General features: G+C 43.5%; 1 protein-coding gene across 1 annotated transcript in view; it reads left to right on the plus strand.

The window, feature by feature from the left end:
• Nucleotides 1–14,945, plus strand: part of LOC126412202 (von Willebrand factor A domain-containing protein 8) — a 251,832-nt gene extending 236,887 nt beyond the window's left edge. The window contains exons 32-33 of the mRNA XM_050081684.1: nucleotides 10,621–10,859; nucleotides 14,598–14,945. Of these exons, the coding sequence (XP_049937641.1) occupies nucleotides 10,621–10,859; nucleotides 14,598–14,706 (348 nt within the window). The 3' untranslated portion in view covers nucleotides 14,707–14,945. The remainder of the gene's footprint in view (nucleotides 1–10,620; nucleotides 10,860–14,597) is intronic.
• The last annotated feature ends 4,724 nt before the right edge of the window (nucleotides 14,946–19,669 follow it).

Here is a 19,669-nt window from a genome sequence, read left to right on the forward strand (position 1 = left end):
GCAGTGCGGCAGAGTCACAGCGAGGAGAGGCGGTAACGTCCCCTGCGAAACCAACACAGGTGCCGGCAATGGGGAAGCCGGTGTCCAAGAGGTCGGAGGGTGGGTGCCCAAACGTGGGCGTAGTTGATTTTGGTGACGACGTACCACCCGGTCCCCCGCCTGCAAGGTATAGAGCCGGCGGCCATTTCGGCGCAGGACCACTGCTGGTATCCAACGTGGATTGCGACCAAACCCACGGGCCCAGACCGACGTACCCAGTGGAAAGCCAGGTACTCCGTTTTGCGAAGACTGGCGAGGACCAGGTCGGAGGAGGTGCAGCAGAGTCCTAGGTTGACGCCCATGGAGGAGCTCTGCGGGGCTCCGTTCTCCCATTGGTGTGGTCCGGTATGCCGTCAGGAAAAACGTTAATGCTTCCTCCGCAGGAAATTCGTGCACATACTTTTTCATCTGTGTCTCAAATGTGCGCACCATGCGCTCGGCTTCCCCATTCGATTGTGGATGGAAGGGGGGAGAGCAAACGTGCCGAATACCGAAGCGCCTACAAAAATCCTGGATGGTCTGCGAAATAAACTGCGGTGCATTGTCCGAGACCAGGGTGATTGGCAGACCTTCCACAGAAAAGATTTTTGCTAGTGCCTGGATTGTAACTTCTGAAGTGGTTGAGGAGCAGCGAACCACATATGGGAATCGGGAATAAGCATCAATGACAATGAGCCAAAAGCCATTGAGAAACGGGCCCGCAAATTCGATGTGAACACGTTCCCATGCTTGGGTTGCCGGCGGCCATGAAGAGAATGCTGCCCTGGGAGATGCCTGTTGGCTCACACACTGGGAACAGGCGGCCACCAAGTGCTCATTTTCTCTGTCAATACCAGGCCAGTACACATGTCTGCGAGCCAAGGTTTTAGTATGGGAAACACCCCAGTGCCCCGCATGTAATAACGTGAGGACCTCCCTTCGTAAACTTGCAGGAAAAACCATGCGAGGAGCTGTATCATCGGTAGCCAGAAGGAGAACTCCTTCCAAGACCAAGAGGGATGACCACCCCTGCTGAATGAGGCGAACTGCTTGCCGGAGAACCGGGTCAGCTGCCGTTTCCCAGGCGACTCGAGAACTAGTGATCGGGAAGCCATCAACTGCTTGGTGGGACGCCACATCCAAATGAAAACACATAATCTCCTCTCGATCGAACGTAGGATCCGGGCCCACCGGAAGACGGGAAAGAGCATCGGCGTTGGCATGCTGTCCGGTAGGGCGAAAATGAATGTCATAATGGTACTTAGAGAGGAACATGGCCCAGCGCCTGTAGTCTGTGGGCCGCGCTATGCGGAATCTGAGAGGCGGGGCCTAATAACGATATTAACGGCTTATGGTCAGTGATTAACTGAAACTTCGTGCCATACAAGAAAGGGTGAAACTTGGTAACAGCGTAGACAGTGGGCAAAGCCTCTTTTTCCACCTGGGAGTAATGGGCCTGCGCGGGACTAAGAGTTTTAGACGCAAACGCCAGTGGTTGCTCGGAACCATGTGCGTTGCGATGGGCCAGGACCGCCCCCACCCCATACTGTGAAGCATCTGTAGCCAGGGCCAACGGCTTATGGGGGTCAAAAGTAGCCAAACAAGGCGCTGCTGTGAGGAGGCCCTTCAACGAGGTGAACGCTCGCTCGCATGCAGGCGACCAATCAAAAGGAACACCCTTGCGCAGAAGGCAGTACAGGGGGCGGGCTATGTTGGAAGCCCTGGGAATGAACCGGTGGTTATAGGCTATCTTGCCTAAAAAAGCTTGTAACTTTTTCAGCGAAGCAGGCCGAGGAAGGTCAACGATACCTTGGACCAAACTTCCTAGTGGCTGGATGCCGTGCCGAGAGATGGTGTAGCCCACATACTCAATGGACGGTTGGAAGAAGTTTGACTTATGCAGGTTGCAACGCAAGCCCACAGACCTGAATTTGAGAAGGTTGTGCAAGTGTTCCTTCGTGCTGCGGCCTGTGACAATTATGTCATCCAGGTAATTAATACAATGAGGGATTGTCGACGTGACGTGCTCAAGATAACGCTGAAATATCGCCGGGGCACTGGAGATTCCAAAGGCCAACCGCTGGTATTGGTAAAGGCCAAACGGGGTGTTGACGACCGCCAGCTGTTTGGAGTCCTCATCAAGTGGTATTTGATGATAAGCCTCCGAAAGATCGATTTTCAAAAAATATTGGCCTCCCGCACAGCGGAGAACAATTCATCAGCACGAGGCAAAGGATAGGTGTCCACCACCAATTGGGGATTAATGGTGGCCTTGAAATCGCCACAAAGACGTAATTTTCCTGAGGGCTTCCTTACAATAACAAGGGGCGAAGCCCACTCACTAGAAGAAATGGGAAGAACGACTCCTAGGGCTGTCAGCCGGTCTAGCTCTTCCTTTACCTGAGGGCGGAGAGCCAAGGGAATCTGCCTCGCACGTAGAAAACGCGGGCGAGCCAATGCCTTCAATGTTAAGTGAGCTTCAAAATCTGAAACATGCCCCAGGCCCTCCTCAAAAATATCTGGAAAGTCGGAGATCAAAGATTCAAATGATTGATAGGGAACGTGTTCGGAGACCAACTGTATGGTGTCAGCGATAGAAAAACCGAAAGCTTGAAAGGCATCCAGGCCAAAAAGGTTAGTGGAGCTCCCATCACTGACAACAATAAAAGTAATAGGCCGAGTGACTGATTTGTAAGTCACGTTGGTAGTGAATTGACCCAGTAGGGGAATGAACTGTTTACCATAACCGCGTAAATGCCGGTAAACTGGCGCCAACGGGGGCGATCCAAGGTCGGAATAAGTTTGTGCATTCAACAACAAAACTGCCGCGCCCGTATCTACGTGCAGTTGTAACCGGCGCGACCGAACCGACACCTCGATAAAGAGTTTGCGTGCCGATGCGTCGGGAGCCTGGCCCGATGAAACTTCCTGAATGTCAACGTCCATGTCCTCTGTACCTGCTTCCTTCGATTCTTTTGCGGCTGAGTGGCAAACTTTAGCAATGTGACCTTTTTTATTACATTTGCGACAAACGGCCCAACGCTGGGGGCACTCTGACCGATCATGATGTATATAGCATGACGCACAGGACGGCAACAGGGGCTGGCAGCCGGAATTCTGTTTACGCGCCGTGCGGGAGCGGCCGTAACGGCCGGATTGTATCGCTCGCACGTCGTCCACCCTAGACACAGTGGACGCGGCCGTGCCGCCCTGAACCGCCACGACGTCGCGCCGCGCTTCCAGCTGTTGACCTGCGGCGTGAGAGACTTCATACGATTGAGCAATGGACAGGACCTCCCTATCAGGGGCCGAACAAACAATGACGTCGCGTACCATAACGTGGGCATACGACTCTCGCAACTGCTCCGTGACAAAATGACACTTGCGACTAAGACTGTGCAGGGTAGCGGCCCACGCCCGGTAAGACTGATGGGGCTGTTTCTTGCATTGATAGAACTCGACCCTAGCCACCACAACATGCATGCGGCAGCGATGATATGAAGACAGCAATGAACACAATGCGTCAAAAGACAAGGACGAGGGTTCCTGCAATGGCACTAGCTGCCGCAAAACTTGATACAGCGAGGGAGATATCCAAGACAAGAAGGGAGCACAACATACCTCCGCATCAGCAACATGAAACGCCTGGAAATGCTGTAGAAGGCGATGTTCATATGCATCCCAATCCTCCGCTGTCTCGTCATATGGGGGAAAGGGACGAGGGAATGGCGCTGGAACAGACGGCGTGGAGAGCAACACCGGAAACACTTGTTTCATGGTGGCAATGAGCTCCGTCTGCTGCTCAACCAAAACCCGCACTAAATCCTCCATGCCGTGGAGAAGCTGCGAAACCGGAATGACGACGCAACACGCGAAAGAACGATCCCATCCTCGTTGCCAATTGTGTAGTAACACTGTTCACATTTACGTCGCAGTTCACTTAGCGTAGACCGGGACTGTGTCCTAGGCATGCCCGATGTTAACTGACTGGGCACGGCCCGTGCTGCCGGAGTTGTTGTTGTTGTTGTTGTTGTTGTTATGCCGGCAGAGGTCGCGTCCGAATTCTCGCATGCCCTCTGGTGGTCGTGACTCTACTTGCGGCAACTACCGTCCGTGACGCGCCGTTTCGATGTGCGCCTCCCGCAATCTTTCTGGTGGCTACTGCAAGAGTGATAGAGCCAGGTGTAAGTGAATGGTTAACACAGTATTTAAGTAAAGATCTTGTGGTGCTGTTGATGTACTAAAGTATTAATTGGGATTTTACAATTGCATTTTTTTTCCTGACGCTGATTCATATTAAAATAGAAATATTGACCCTGGAGCATGATTTGTTTTAAACACAAGAATGTCTCTCCAGGCACAAATATACATGACAGTACATGTAACTTTAGTACAGATACCAGGCCAAATTGGCAATATGTAAACCAGTTCATAGTGAGTCGTAATTAGCACTGTTACTGTCAGTTTGAATGTAGTCTGTCTAGCTTTCAAGGTTAGCACAGTGCATAGCTTGAATGAGCAGTATCATTGGCATTGAACACAAAGTGCTCATACGGTGACAGCAGCTTTTAAATGCTGCGTAGCACACCATATGTCGGTGCTGCCCTCTGATGAGAGACAGTTCCCTATCACATGTTCACCTCTGGCTGGATATTGATGTCCCTACCTAACACCATACCTGTGTCCATTCCATCCTCTCCCCCTCCACTTCAAGCCTGGGTGTGGTATCTGGCTGTGGTACATAACTATGATACATACGGTCTCAGGGGGTATGGTCTAAGGGGGCAGAAAGGCATTTGTTAGCATGATACTGAGGCTTGACTGTCTCAGAGACCAGCAGAGTTAGTGGGGAGGCTGCAGTTTGTGCACCTGTTGGGTATATGGCAGTGGATGGAGAGGTAGAGGCAACCAAACCACTGTGACCATACTCTATTTTTGGATCACCATTGGGGGTCTTTCCCGATGGTGATCTCATTCATAAGGTGGCTGTGAGAGATTACCAGTTGACTACACATGCCTGGGGGGTGCTTCATGTGAGTCTGAACTTATCTAATGTGAGGACGTCTGTGATGCACTATGCACTTGGTGCACCAATGCTTTTTCCGTTTCATGTTCTGTATGAATTTCAACTTGCTGGGGAAGTGTAAACGCTTAGATTATCTGTAATATCTGATTGAGATAAGGGCCGTGCAATTTTAAAGCCTTGCATACTACAGAATGATATGATGAATAAGAGAGTCTGGATGTGGTGCCTGACATTATCTACATCTACATCTATGTGATTACTCTGCTATTCACAATAAAGTGCCTGGCAGAGGGTTCGATGAACCATCTTCATGCTGTCTCTCTACCGTTCCACTCTTGAACGGCACGCGGGAAAAACAAGCACTTACATTTTTCTGTGCGAGCCCTGATTTCTCTTATTTTATCGTGATGATCATTTCTCTCTATGTAGGTGGGTGCCAACAGAATGTTTTCGCAATCAAAGGAGAAAACTGGTGATTAAAATTTCGTGAGAAGATCCCGTCACAACGAAAAATGCCTTTGTTTTATCGATTGTCACTCCAATTCACGTATCATGTCTGTGACACTATCTCCCCTATTTCGCGATAATACAAAACGAGCTGCCCTTCTTTGTACATTCGAGTGTCAGACTGTCAGCGAGAGTGCACCGCTAGTTCCTGCTACTAATAAGACGAGTACACCGTTCGCTTGTTACATATTTTTATGAGCTCCAAACAGGAGCGACTTATTTTCAGTTATCTGTGTAGTTACTAGTTTATTTTTGTAATTTCTTGTGTGTTCAAGTGCTTACTAGGAACAACCTTTTATTTCAATAACAGTGTAGTGTACAGTACCAATTGTTGCTATCGACCTTTGTATCGACTCTCGTGTCGTGCACGGTTTTGTTTGTTTGGTTAGAACAGCTCAGAGTCGGTTAGACCATCAGCGAGAGTGCACCGCTAGTTCCTGCTACTTAATAAGGTGAATACACCGTTCGCTTGTTACATATTTTTATGAGCTTCAAACAGGAGCGACTGCAGTAATGGATAGGAACTGTGATTGTTGTGTACAGATGCGAGCTGAGCTGGCGACCCTTCGCTCACAGCTTCAGGCTGCATTGGCTTCTGTCAGGCAGCTTGAGGCTGCTGCCAAGGGGCGTCACTGTGGGGGATCACACGTGGGGATGCGAGGGACGTTGAGCACATCCCACGTGTGCTCCGATCGGCCCACTGCTGTGACCTCCCCAGGTACTGCCTGCACTGAGGTTGACTCCTCACCCGTGGTCGAGTGGGAGATCGTTCCAAAGTCTGGCAGGCAGAAAAAAACTTTCCGAGGAGCCGATCGTAGGGCCTTCCCAGTTCATTTGACGAACAGGTTTTTGACGTTACCTGAGTACATTGTAAACATGTAAAGCTGCATTTACATCTTAATTCCTGCAAATTTGTTACCTCTGCCTTGTAAGATTAATTCACACTTTTGCACATTTGATAAAAATTTTCTGCCACAGTTTGTGTCTGCTGGCTGTAGAATGCTATAAGTAAGTCCAAACTTACACAAATAACACTGTATGTATCAGCTGCTGGGTGCAGCTTAGGTGGCAAAAGAAGCACATCTAGTACAGACTGTGAGAAAAAGAAAGTTTTATGGCTGTGCATGTCCTTTTCCTTATAAACTTCAAAATGTTGCCACAATTTCTTGATGTAGAACTCCTAGTTCTCTTTGCCATTCTCAAACGGTGAGAAAGCTGGCAGCCGCATAGTAGGCAACACCTATGTTGTAATAAGTTTCTGCTGTGGTTGCAAGCTCCAGTCTCACAATTTCTGTTGTCGCACCAACTGTTTGTTCTCTTTTTCCTATAGCTGCTTTATTTACAGTTCATGCAACATCATTTGTCTTTGCCACAGTTGTAAAAAGTCAGTATCTGATCCATTATTTGCTAATCCACACACAAAGTCCAATTCACCTTATCCCTAATGAAATATCAGGTTTGGGGGAATGGCTTACTTTAAACATCCACATTTCATTATGCCTCAATGAGTGAGACTGCTGAAGTGGCAGTCTGTAAATCATCTCACAGCAAGTTGTTAATACCAGAATCACTGTCAATCCAAATAATATCCACAAATGTAATGCAGGTAGATCAGTGGTTTGCATCTGTGGGCAGTTGGGGCAATAGCTTGAGTAACCAGTACGAAGGGCTCAGTCTTCGAGCTGGCTATTAACAGAAACATGGTGCCGCACAGAACTCCCGTCCCCCTTCCTCTATACTTGGTGTGACCTATCCCACCATGACCAGTAGTGTGCTGTCCACTGGCCAAAGCCCACCACAGGTGGTGTGTTCGTCTTTGGTGAGAAATTGATATTGTTGTGCAACACAATAACAATCACTTCTCATGTACATTCTGAAATGCCTGTTTTTCTATATGTAAATCGTTCTCTGAGGTTATACTGGTACCATTATACTTCACATTCATTGTGTTCTTCCATTACCAAATCAGTCCTCCAAAGCTGGCATTTCTGTTCTGGCTGACTCCTAATTGTTAAAACAGTAGTTCTGGCAGTATATGCATAGACACAACACAGAACATCTGCTCGTCTTGGCAGTTCACTATTTCAGCAATATTCGATTCTGCCAAATGAGCTGTGTTGTAAAATATTGTGAAAATCAGTCATTTCTTCCATTATATTCCCTAGAATACTCTGTTCATCTACAATACTACAAAACTGTAACAATTACATAATTCATTGCTTCAGCTGCATACATTCAAATTATTTGTACCAGTTGTGTTCTGTTATAAGGTGAAAAGTAAGTATCAATAAATAAGTATCAGTAAACCCCCATTAAGAAGCTCCCTTTAAAATCTTGTCCAGTGTAAAACACTCCTTGATTCAAGTTCTGTGAAAGATTCCGGAAAAGGCTACACAAAGTGTTTCCTATTTAAAGAGTCCCTCTCTCACATAAGATATGTTGTTTCTCCATCAGTGGAAAATTATTATATGGCTGTGGGAGCCTCACAAAAGGTGGTTAGCAGGTGATGGACATCTTATGAAATAGCACAAGGGAAAGGGTGGGTTGTTGTTAATAGTACCCCTCACTGATTGTTACACACTGGGTGAGGTGGCACAGTGGTTAGCACATTGGACTCTCATTTAGGAGGATGATGGTTAAAATCCTGGTTTAGGTTTTCTGCGATTTCACTAAATTGCTATGGGCAAGTGCTGGGATGGCTCCTTTGTAATGGCACAGCTGATTTCCTTTCCCATCCTTGAAACATTCTGTGCTTATACTCCATCTCTACTGATCTCAGTGTGAACGAGATGTTAAACCCTAATCTTCCTTCTTTCCTTGGTTGTTACTTTCCTGAGTTCCAGTTGCTGACTGCATTCTTCATACAGCTAACATAGTGTGAGCTTTCCCATCACCCACTCATTTGTGACAAACGTGTGTAGCCACTGAATAGTTTTGCCATTTGTACACAGTAAAATGTCTAGAGTTTTGTGTAATGGCTGTGCAAAATAGTAAGCAAGCATTTTCGTTGGTCAAAAAATTGCAAATTGGCCAAAAAATTGCAAATTATGTGGAAGTACAATGAAGATAAGACATTCTCAAAGAGAGAGTGTCTCACATGAATGGAAGTACACTGAAAATAAGACACTCTCAAAGATCCTATATCTCACAGGATACCATCTTTGACAATACAAGTGAAAGTTCACATGTAGACAGACCTTCAACTATTGCTTTATAGTATCGGAAAGTAAAAGTCATGAATTGTGCTGAGCTGAACATGTTTTAATTCAGTGGATGTACCAAACTGGATTTGCATCTATTACTCAAAGTGACAAGTCATGATGTTCCTTTCTAGTAAAATGTTGTCTTTAAAAACGTGGCAGTACTATATGAAAAGGGTGACACATTTAGTGTAGGAAAATTTTGAATGATTTCCGAGCTCATGCCATACAAGTCTTACATTGTACAAAATGAAACCTGCCATGGTGGGAAGCCTAGAAAAGACAATTTAACAATACTCACAACGGTGCTAATAGAAAAGAGAAACTAAAGTTGTTTGTCACTGGTAAAGCTGCGGATTCTTGTTGCTTCAAAAACATTTGTAAACTGTCACGTTACTACATGAATTAGTGACAAGCCTGAATGACAGGAGTACAGTTTGTCACATGGCTAATAGAGTTTGATCACAAATGACCAATCACTGGAGTGTGAAGATGAAATGGAGATGGAATGCAAATCAGTCCTGTTCCTCTGAAACAATCAGTCTGAATGTTGTCTGATCACAGACACATGCTTACACGAAAAACTGAATTGCCTGATGTTGTTAACTATTGGCTGTACCACATAGAAAACTATGCTTAAATGCCAGTGCAGACAGAAGCAACTGACACTTCATCAGTTTTTTAAATGTGTGGTTTCTGAGCTACAAAAAAGCATTTTTATGTCTGGGATGCTTTTATGTATATTGCATTTTCAAGTTCTGTATACCTCTTAAATGCCAAACACAAGTTATCTGAAATGATGTTATCTCATTAATATATATGGATATTTTCCCTCCTTCCTCTTCTTCTTTTTCTTTTTGCTAATTTTCTTCTTTTCAGCCTATAGCCAGAAGTTTGAAGTTGTTGCAATGTTTGCTTGTGTGTCTGTTTTATGGACAGTTATCATTATCTGTATGCTTCTGTTGTCCACATTCTTTTATAGATTGTATGTTGGGTGGAAGTTATGATCCGAAGTGAAAGATCATCTAAAATCTATGCTCAGGTCACCAGGTGTGGCAACCCTTGATCATTACACATTTCCTCATCTCATGCCTGAGTTCATTTTTCCTTCAAGAAGCAATTTATTTAATATGCTACCAGTCAGTTTTTGCATTTTCAAGTTTATTATGCTTATAGTAGTAATTGACGGTATTGTATAGCTCTTAAATGCCAAACACAATTTCTCTAAAATGTTGCTACCTCATTGACTCATGCTTGATTCTTTGGTTCCTGTGTGTGTCACTGTAGTGAAAGAGTTTCTATGTCATAAACTGTTTAAACAGTTGAACTTAAAAAAATATTTTTCTGGTAATATATCCTATGTTGTTTTTTCTTGTACCATAAATGTGGTATGGAATATGAAATTGTTACACAGACACACACACACACACACACACACACACACACACACACAGAGTCACTGTCGTCGACTTGGACCCAGAGACAAAAGTAGTTGTGTGTTGTTGTGGGTTTTTTCGTCTGCATCTGATGATGGGTTTAATCTGATAGCTTAACAATTTCCCAAAATCTACTTTTGAGTGTCTCTTTTTGTAGATCAGTACTTTCTGTGTTTCGTAAGTAGCGACCTATCCTAATTATATTGTTGTTATTCCAACCCACCAACCCAGATTTTCCATTATTTGAAATCGTACTTGTGCTTGTCTTGAATTTTATTAAATTAAATTCAAATGCCATGTTATACTAATACCCAGTGATAATGGATATTTCAGCAGTAGTCATGTTGTTTGGTCCACTGCTTCTCATTTCATATTAACAACTGAGGCTGAAAAGTTAATTGTTTGAGCTGTTACATACTGTTTTTCATTCCAGACAATGCATGCACATGCACAGTTCTGTATGTCGGGAGACAATACATTAGAAGCAACAAAGCAAGCTATTGACTCACTAGCAAAAGAGGACTGTGATGAGGCAATAGTTGTTTTGTTGTCAGATGCGAACTTAGAACGCTATGGCATACCGCCACAGAGGTTTGCTGCTGCCCTCACATCAAATGCTGATGTCAATGCATATGCCATCTTCATAGGCTCTCTTGGTGACCAGGCTGAAAGGTGAGCTACAATAAGCATTTATTTGTATGAGAATAATAAAGTTTAGTGTGAGATTTCATAATCATATTCTGAAATTGCTGAACTAGAAGAAAATTTTTAATGAAAAGGATGTAAAAGTTCAGTTCTCAGATTTGCATAACTTTACAATGCAATTTGTTTTTGTTAAACTTTTTCAGATACTATAATTTTTCTATTGTCTTTATTTTTCTTACTTGGTCAAGAGATCCTCATGCTGTATGTTTGAAGCAATTCTTGTGACCTCTTGTAGGTGTCTCAGTGTTGTGAATTCACTATGTTACTTCCCAGTGGGGAAAGCTTAGACTAACTTAAGGCTGGGTCAGTAGCAAGGGAATAATAAGGTTCAGTTCCTCATTCTTCCATATGATATGCTCGGAATCATAATGAATTGCTGTTTTATTCTTATGTAGGTGCAATGTAATCTCACAAGGGAATGGTCAGATTTATGATGTTTTAATTTTGTTTTCCACTTGCAGTTAAAGTCACATAAAATTCACATGCCAGATTTCAGCTACAACTGATCTGAAGAAAATCTCATTTCAATGCTTTGTTAACCCTCAAGTGGAACGTTTGTGCATAAAGTGCACCAACCACAAAGAAAGTGATTTTGCGTTGCTCCATTGTTGTTACACAATTTTGAACCCATACCAATTCCTTCATTATTGCTTCAATTAACATGTTGTGTTGACATATGTCCAAGTGAGTGGCAGTAATACAAAATATAAAATATACACTCCTGGAAATGGAAAAAAGAACACATTGACACCGGTGTATCAGACCCACCATACTTGCTCCGGACACTGCGAGAGGGCTGTACAAGCAATGATCACACGCACGGCACAGCGGACACACCAGGAACCGCGGTGTTGGCCGTCGAATGGCGCTAGCTGCGCAGCATTTGTGCACCGCCGCCGTCAGTGTCAGCCAGTTTGCCGTGGCATATGGAGCTCCATCGCAGTCTTTAACACTGGTAGCATGCCGCGACAGCGTGGACGTGAACCATATGTACAGTTGATGGACTTTGAGCGAGGGCGTATAGTGGGCATGCGGGAGGCCGGGTGGACGTACCGCCGAATTGCTCAACACGTGGGGCGTGAGGTCTCCACAGTACATCGATGTTGTCACCAGTGGTCGGCGGAAGGTGCACGTGCCCGTCGACCTGGGACCGGACCGCAGCGACGCACAGATGCACGCCAAGACTGTAGGATCCTACGCAGTGCCGTAGGGGACCGCACCGCCACTTCCCAGCAAATTAGGGACACTGTTGCTCCTGGGGTATCGGCGAGGACCATTCGCAACTGTCTCCATGAAGCTGGGCTACGGTTCTGCACACCGTTAGGCCGTCTTCCGTTCACACCCCAACATCGTGCAGCCCGCCTCCAGTGGTGTCGCGACAGGCATGAATGGAGGGACGAATGGAGACGTGTCATCTTCAGCGATGAGAGTCGCTTCTGCACTGGTGCCAATGATGGTCGTATGCGTGTTTGGCGCCGTGCAGGTGAGCGCCACAATCAGGACTGCATACGACCGAGGCACACAGGGCCAACACCCGGCATCATGGTGTGGGGAGCGATCTCCTACACTGGCCGTACACCACTGGTGATCGTCAAGGGGACACTGAATAGTGCACGGTACATCCAAACCGTCATCGAACCCATCGTTCTACCATTCCTAGACCGGCAAGGGAACTTGCTGTTCCAACAGGACAATGCACGTCCGCATGTATCCCGTGCCACCCAATGTGCTCTAGAAGGTGTAAGTCAACTACCCTGGCCAGCAAGATCTCTGGATCTGTCCCCCATTGAGCATGTTTGGGACTGGATGAAGCGTCGTCTCACGCGGTCTGCACGTCCAGCACGAACGCTGGTCCAACTGAGGCGCCAGGTGGAAATGGCATGGCAAGCTGTTCCACAGGACTACATCCAGCATCTCTACGATCGTCTCCATGGGAGAATAGCAGCCTGCATTGCTGCGAAAGGTGGATATACACTGTACTAGTGCCGACATTGTGCATGCTCTGTTGCCTGTGTCTATGTGCCTGTGGTTCTGTCAGTGTGATCATGTGATGTATCTGACCCCAGGAATGTGTCAATAAAGTTTCCCCTTCCTGGGACAATGAATTCACGGTGTTCTTATTTCAATTTCCAGGAGTGTATGATATGGTTATAATAAAGGGAAACATTCCACGTAGGAAAAATATATCTAAAAACAAAGATGATGTGACTTACCAAATGAAAGTGCTGGCAGGTCGACAGACACACAAACAAACACAAACATACACACAAAATTCAAGCTTTCGCAACAAACTGTTGCCTCATCAGGAAAGAGGGAAGGAGAGGGAAAGACGAAAGGATGTGGGTTTTAAGGGAGAGGGTAAGGAGTCATTCCAATCCCGGGAGCGGAAAGACTTACCTTAGGGGGGAAAAAAGGAAAAAAGGACAGGTATACACTCGCACACACACACATATCCATACACACATATACAGACCGAAGCAGTACGTGTTGATGTAGATGAAGAAGTTGTCCATCCATAGCTGCTTAGTGCTACCAACGCGAAAATGGAATGGGTCACTAGTAAAATATAAATTGCATTTCTTTATAAAATTGAGTTATATTGTGATCACTTTTAACTAGTGATTCTGTGCTCACTTCCTAAAACAATGGGAGCAGTGTCAAGAGAGCTCTGTGTCACTGTGAGAGAATTCAGGGTGGTGCACCAGGCAGATTGAAATGCAGAAACAATGTGAAAAGTGCCATGTTTCATAAATTGTTTTGAGTAGCTTCAGTGCATATCCACACTGAAATTTAACATCTGAATTCGAAGTGATCTTTGCTGATAGTGATGAAAATACTAAGGCAGGTTTTTACATGACAAGTCTGTTATTCTGGGGTCCTACTCTGTTACATGACTTGCCAGATTTCTTCCTTTATTACTGGCTGATAGGAATTTATCACTGATTCATTCATCCTGCATAGACTGTAACAATGGTTTCTGAGACTCAGTGGTCTATCTTACACCCTAACTTCATTGTACTCATTTGCAATATCATAATTTTCTGCTGAATTATAGTTTCTAACAGTTGAATGGATGGAAAAAATGTACGCCATGGTCACTTGACCACAACGTTGTCACTGGCATTCCTTACATTATAACAACTGTCTTTTATGAAAACAATAAACATAAACAAAGGAAGAAAACCACTCACCTGCAGCTTGTTAATGGATGGCACACTATATGTATAAAACCACATGCATTTCATGAAAATCATTTGTTATTTTCATCGGATTATTGATAGCCATTAAACCATACTCTCAGTAACATCAGGTTCATATGATTGAACACAGTGGACCTAACAAAATGTCTGCAGTCTTTAAATATGAAAATTTAATGGCATGTACAATGCTCACTCATTTTACTTAACTCGCTGTAAAAACTGTAAGTGATTCCAAGAACTGGAAAGGTAACAGTTTTGATCTGCTAATATCAATTCACATATTTCAACAACATTGGGGGACTTGAAATCTTCTATATGTTATACTGTATTTCATGTTAAATTTTTCGTCGACAATCACTATTTCAATGAGTGAATGTTTGTCATTACTGTAGAGAAAAATATTTGTCATTGGTTCATAGCCAATTTCACAGTGTAACATGTCCTACATATTAAACTGAGCCAAAAGGAAAACACTGATTTAAGGTATATTTCCACTGTGTTTCAGGTTAGTGAAGCAGTTACCTTCAGGGAGAGCATTTGTCTGTCTTGATCTGAAGAACATACCCCAAATCCTGCAACAGATATTTGCTTCTTCTTTACTAAGTGGCAGATGATAAAAAGCCTTACAATGTTAGTTTGAATTAAACAGAACCATATTTGTAAATCTATGTAAAAATAATATGCACCCAAACTTTCATGATACATGTAAGTGATATATTGCTCTGCAAGTCCTGACACACTGAAAGCTGTAATTAATATTGTCACATAGTTCCTTGTTACACTGACTTACTCTTATAGTGTACAGGCTTATAACTTTTGTAAAATTGTTCATAATAAATTCACATACTTATTACCCTTCTCTTTTACTATAGTGCTACCATTGCCTTCAACTTCATCTTACATCTAAAAGAAGGATGTCATAATTTCCCATCATCCTTTCGTTATCCACAATTTGTTCCTTAAGAAATCTGAAATAAGCTTATTTTACACACGTACCTGTACTCCAGTTACTACAATATCTTTTCTAGTCACATAGGCTATCTGGAAAATAAATTCAGTTTTGTGGGAAGTAGTGGAAGTAAGTAGGTCAGTGTGCTTAGAGGAAAGCCGCAGGACTCTCTGTTCACCTACAGTAGTTTTGTAATTAAAATTTCCACCAAATGTGAAATCTGTTATGTAATATGGTTTTTAGTGTAAATCATTTAAAGCTGATGATATACATTGCAAAATTAATGCTGCATACTTGCCAAATTTGATGAGTGAAAGTATTGTGAATCAATAGTGGTGTTCGTGCATGAGTGAAAGGACAAATGTTTATGAGGAGGGAAGTATCCATATATTCATCTGTAACCAACAACAAACCTGTACAGAAAATTGATGAAAATATTTGTGAAAAACAGTCTAGACATGTCTCGATGCAGTTTCCACCTCTTCACTACTATGAAAAAGTTGCTTAGCTCTCGATGCTTTGAATCTGATGATAAACTTCAAGGCATGGCTGAAATTTGAGGTGGCAGAATTTTATGAAAATTTGTCAGTTCGTAAAGAGACATGACAAATGTTTAAATTTGAGTAGAAACTATGTAGACAAGCAATAAAACAAGTAATTTTAAGATATTATCTAATCAGTTTGTTTCACATAATCAAATGTTTTATTTTTGGCTAATTTAGGTTATTTACCAGACTGTCCTCTTACAATAAATTGTTAGATGTTTATTCATTAGCCTCTCAGCATGTTTACCATGCATCTGCATTTGTCAATTGAAGTTATAAATCTACAAGTACTCTTTAGTTACACTCCTGGCCATTAAAATTGCTACACCATGAAGATGACATGCTACAGATGTGAAATTTAACCAACAGGAAGAAGATGCTGTGATATGCAAATGATTAGCTTTTCAGAGCATTCACAAAGCCTATCGTGATTGCGGTTTATCATATCGCAACATTGCTGCTCACATTGGTCGAGATCCAATGACTGTTAGCATAATATGGAATCGGTGGGTTCAGGAGAGTAATACAGAACGCCGTGCTGGATCTCAATGGCCTCATATCACTAGCAGTCAAGATGACAGGCATCTTATCCGCATGGCTGTAACGGATCGTGCAGCCACGTCTCGATCCCTGAGTCAACAGATGGGGACGTTTGCAAGACAACAACCATCTGCACAAACAGTTCGACGACATTTGCAGCAGCATGGACTATCAGCTCGGAGACCATGGCTGCAGTTACCCTTGACACTGCATCACAGACAGGAGAGCCTGCGATGGTGTACTCAACAATGAACCTGGGTGCACGAATGGCAAAACGTCATTTTTTCGGATGAATCTAGGTTCTGTTTACAGCATTATGATGATCTCATCCATGTTTGGCGACATCCTGGTGAACGCACATTGTAAGCGTGTATTTGTCATTGGCATACAGGCGTATCACCCAGCGTGATGGTATGGGATGCCATTGGTTACATGTCTCGGTCACCTCTTGTTTGGATTGATGGCACTTTGAACAGTGGATGTTACATTTCAGATGTATTACGACCCGTGGCTCTACCCTTCATTCGATCCCTGCGAAACCCTACATTTCAGCAGGATAATGCACGACCGCATGTTGCAGGTTCTGTACGGGCCTTTCTGGATACAGAAAATGTTCGACTGCTGTCCTGACCAGCACATTCTCCAGATCTCTCACCAATTGATAACATCTGGTCAATGGTGGCTGAGCAACTGGCTCATCACAATATGCCAGTCACTACTCTTGATGAACTGTGGTATCGTGTTGAAGCTGCATGGGTAGCTGTATCTGTACACTCCGTCCAAGCTCTGTTTGACTCAATGCCCAGGCGTATCAAGGCCATTATTACGGCCAGAGATGGTTGTTCTGGGTACTGATTTCTCAGGATCTATGCACCCAAATTGCGTGAAAATGTAATCACATGTCAGTTCTAGTATAATATATTTGTCCAATGAATACCCGTTTGTCATCTGCATTTCTTCTTGGTGTAGCAATTTTAATGGCCAGTAGTGTAAATACATATAGTAGTGGGCACTTACAAATTGATGATTCTCATTACGTAATGTACCTACTAGGATATCTCATTACATATCTACACAATTATCTATGAATAAACATGCCAACTCTCCCAGCATATGTCTGCATATTACAGAAATACACCCACTTTCTTCCAGTTTCACATTATACATCGTATTTTACATTTTACATGAATGAAAAAGCGTATTATGCTTATGTGCATGAATTCAATAAGTGTTCAGGTATGATATGCTTATTTACTAATAGTTAGGTTTTTTTCCTCATTACATATGTCCTTTGCATTATTTTGAAAGCATTCTTCCACTGAGTAATATGCTATATGTTTAAATCATATCTCTAATACTACATTAAATTTAAAAGAATGAGATTTTTTTACTGGTTGTAGCAGTTTATTGTATATCTTCAGACTTATGTGTTTGTGGCTGTTATGTACCAGTGATAGCCTTTAATACATGATTCATCTAGAAAGCAGTTGTTTCTTGTACTGTGCATATGTTCATTCAGTCTCAGAGAAAATTTCAGTATATTTTCTTTAAAAATATAATGTAACTGGATATATAAAAGACCTACACGCCAAGTGGCAGCAGGAGAGCATACACATATAAAGGTTAAGAAAATTTGCAAGCTTTTGGAGCCAGTGACTCCTTCTTCTGGCAGAAGGGCTGAAGGGAAAGAAAGAGGTATGAAGAAAAATGACTAGCTAGATTTGAGAAATGGGGAGAACTTGGAAAAGTCACTCAGAACCTTGGGTCAGGGTAGACTCACCAGGTGGGATGAGAAGGAAAGGCTAATTGTTGGGGACTGCCCTGGAGAAGATTTGAAAATGTGAGTGAGAGCTTAGAGTTGGAAGATACAGTAATACACAAGACAGAGATTACTGACAAAACATAATTAATAAGAGCAGAAAGCTAAAATGCATTGTATTTAGTAGGGGTTCGTGAAAGGGGGGGGGGGGGGGGGGGGAGGAGACAGGTCAGAAAATAAAAGATACAGAAAACTGAAAGGGAATTAAGAAACGAATATTTACTGAGAAGAAATGCCGAGTCCAGAGAAATTAATGTAAATTAAGACCAGGTGGGCGGCAAGAACCAAGCACATGTTGTAATGCCAGTTCCCAACCACAGAGTTCTGAGAAGCTGGTGTCTGGGGGAAGAATCCAGATGGTACATGTGGTGAAACGCATCGAAATTGCAACTGTCCAGTTGTACAGCATGCTGTGCAACATGATAATGTATGTTGCCAGTATACACCTTCTATCTATGACCATTCATCCTGACTGATAACTTGCTGGTAGTTATGCTGATGAAAAGCCAAATAGTGTTCACATAACACCTGATTCACAATGTGTATCATTTCACAGGTGGCTCTGTCTTTGACAGTATATGATTTGCCAGTTATGAAAACGGTATAGGTGGTGGTGGAAGGGCATATAAGGTAAGTCTTACAGTGGGCATGGTCACAGGGGTAAGAATCATAGAGTAGGGAAATGGGTGCAGAAAGGGGGGGGGGGGGGTAAAAAGCTATTGTAAGTACGATGGGCAAAATGTTGGGCTGAACAGACCTCATTCCAGGGCATGATTTTAGGAATTCATAGCCCTATTGATGTAGCTAATTAATGCAGTGAAGGCCAGGACAGTACTAAGTGACAAGAAGTGTTCTCCTAAGCTGTTTCTTGGAGGGATTAGTAGTACCAAGCTTGGATGTGATGGCCCGAAAAATCTACTGCTGAACTTGCCCAGTGGAGTAATTACACCCAGTGAAGGCTGAGGAGAGGATGGTGATGTTTTATAAAGAGTCTGTGTATGAACAAATACATTTGCCTCAAATGCCAAGGCTTTATGGGAGGGAAAGTTTTATATGTACCAGAAGGCAACTGTCAAAATGTAAGTACTGTTGTTTGTTTGTAGGTTTAATGTGAACAGAAGTGTGTAGCTGACCCTCAGAGAGGTTGAGGGCAATAACCACTGTGGCAGAGTCTCATCTGTGAGAATGATAATAAGGTCTGGATTGATTTTCAGGTTATGGGTAGCTGTGTGTTCCTTAGGAGTGATGTTGGACTCACTGAGGAGGGCTTTGGGAAAGGAAGGTAAGGCCGGGTTGGATGTGAATAATTCCATAAATTTGCCCATTGTCTTTAAGGGCACCAACTGCAAGCAGTACCTCCACCGTGACATCTGTGATCCATTCCATATCATAAAGTGTCTTCCATAGAGCCTCACAAACCTTGAACATTGCATCTGCAGTGGACAGCAGGAGCTGTAAGGCATACCAATAACCTTACCACGGTATTTATTGATAGACAATATCCTATTCAGCTCGTCCATAAACAGATCTCCCATGTCATCTGCTCACCTGACGCCAATAACCCTGTTAACCAGGTATCAACCAGCACTTCTATAACCATCCAGTATAACCCTGGCCTTGAAAAGCTCAATTACATTCAGCGTCAGAGCTTTGACTGCCTTTCATTGTGGCCCGAGATGTGATGCACACATCACCCAAAGTAATGTTCCGCTGGCCATCCAATC

The sequence above is a fragment of the Schistocerca serialis genome, chromosome 7, assembly GCF_023864345.2.
Source record: "Schistocerca serialis cubense isolate TAMUIC-IGC-003099 chromosome 7, iqSchSeri2.2, whole genome shotgun sequence".
Lineage (NCBI taxonomy): Eukaryota > Metazoa > Arthropoda > Insecta > Orthoptera > Acrididae > Schistocerca > Schistocerca serialis.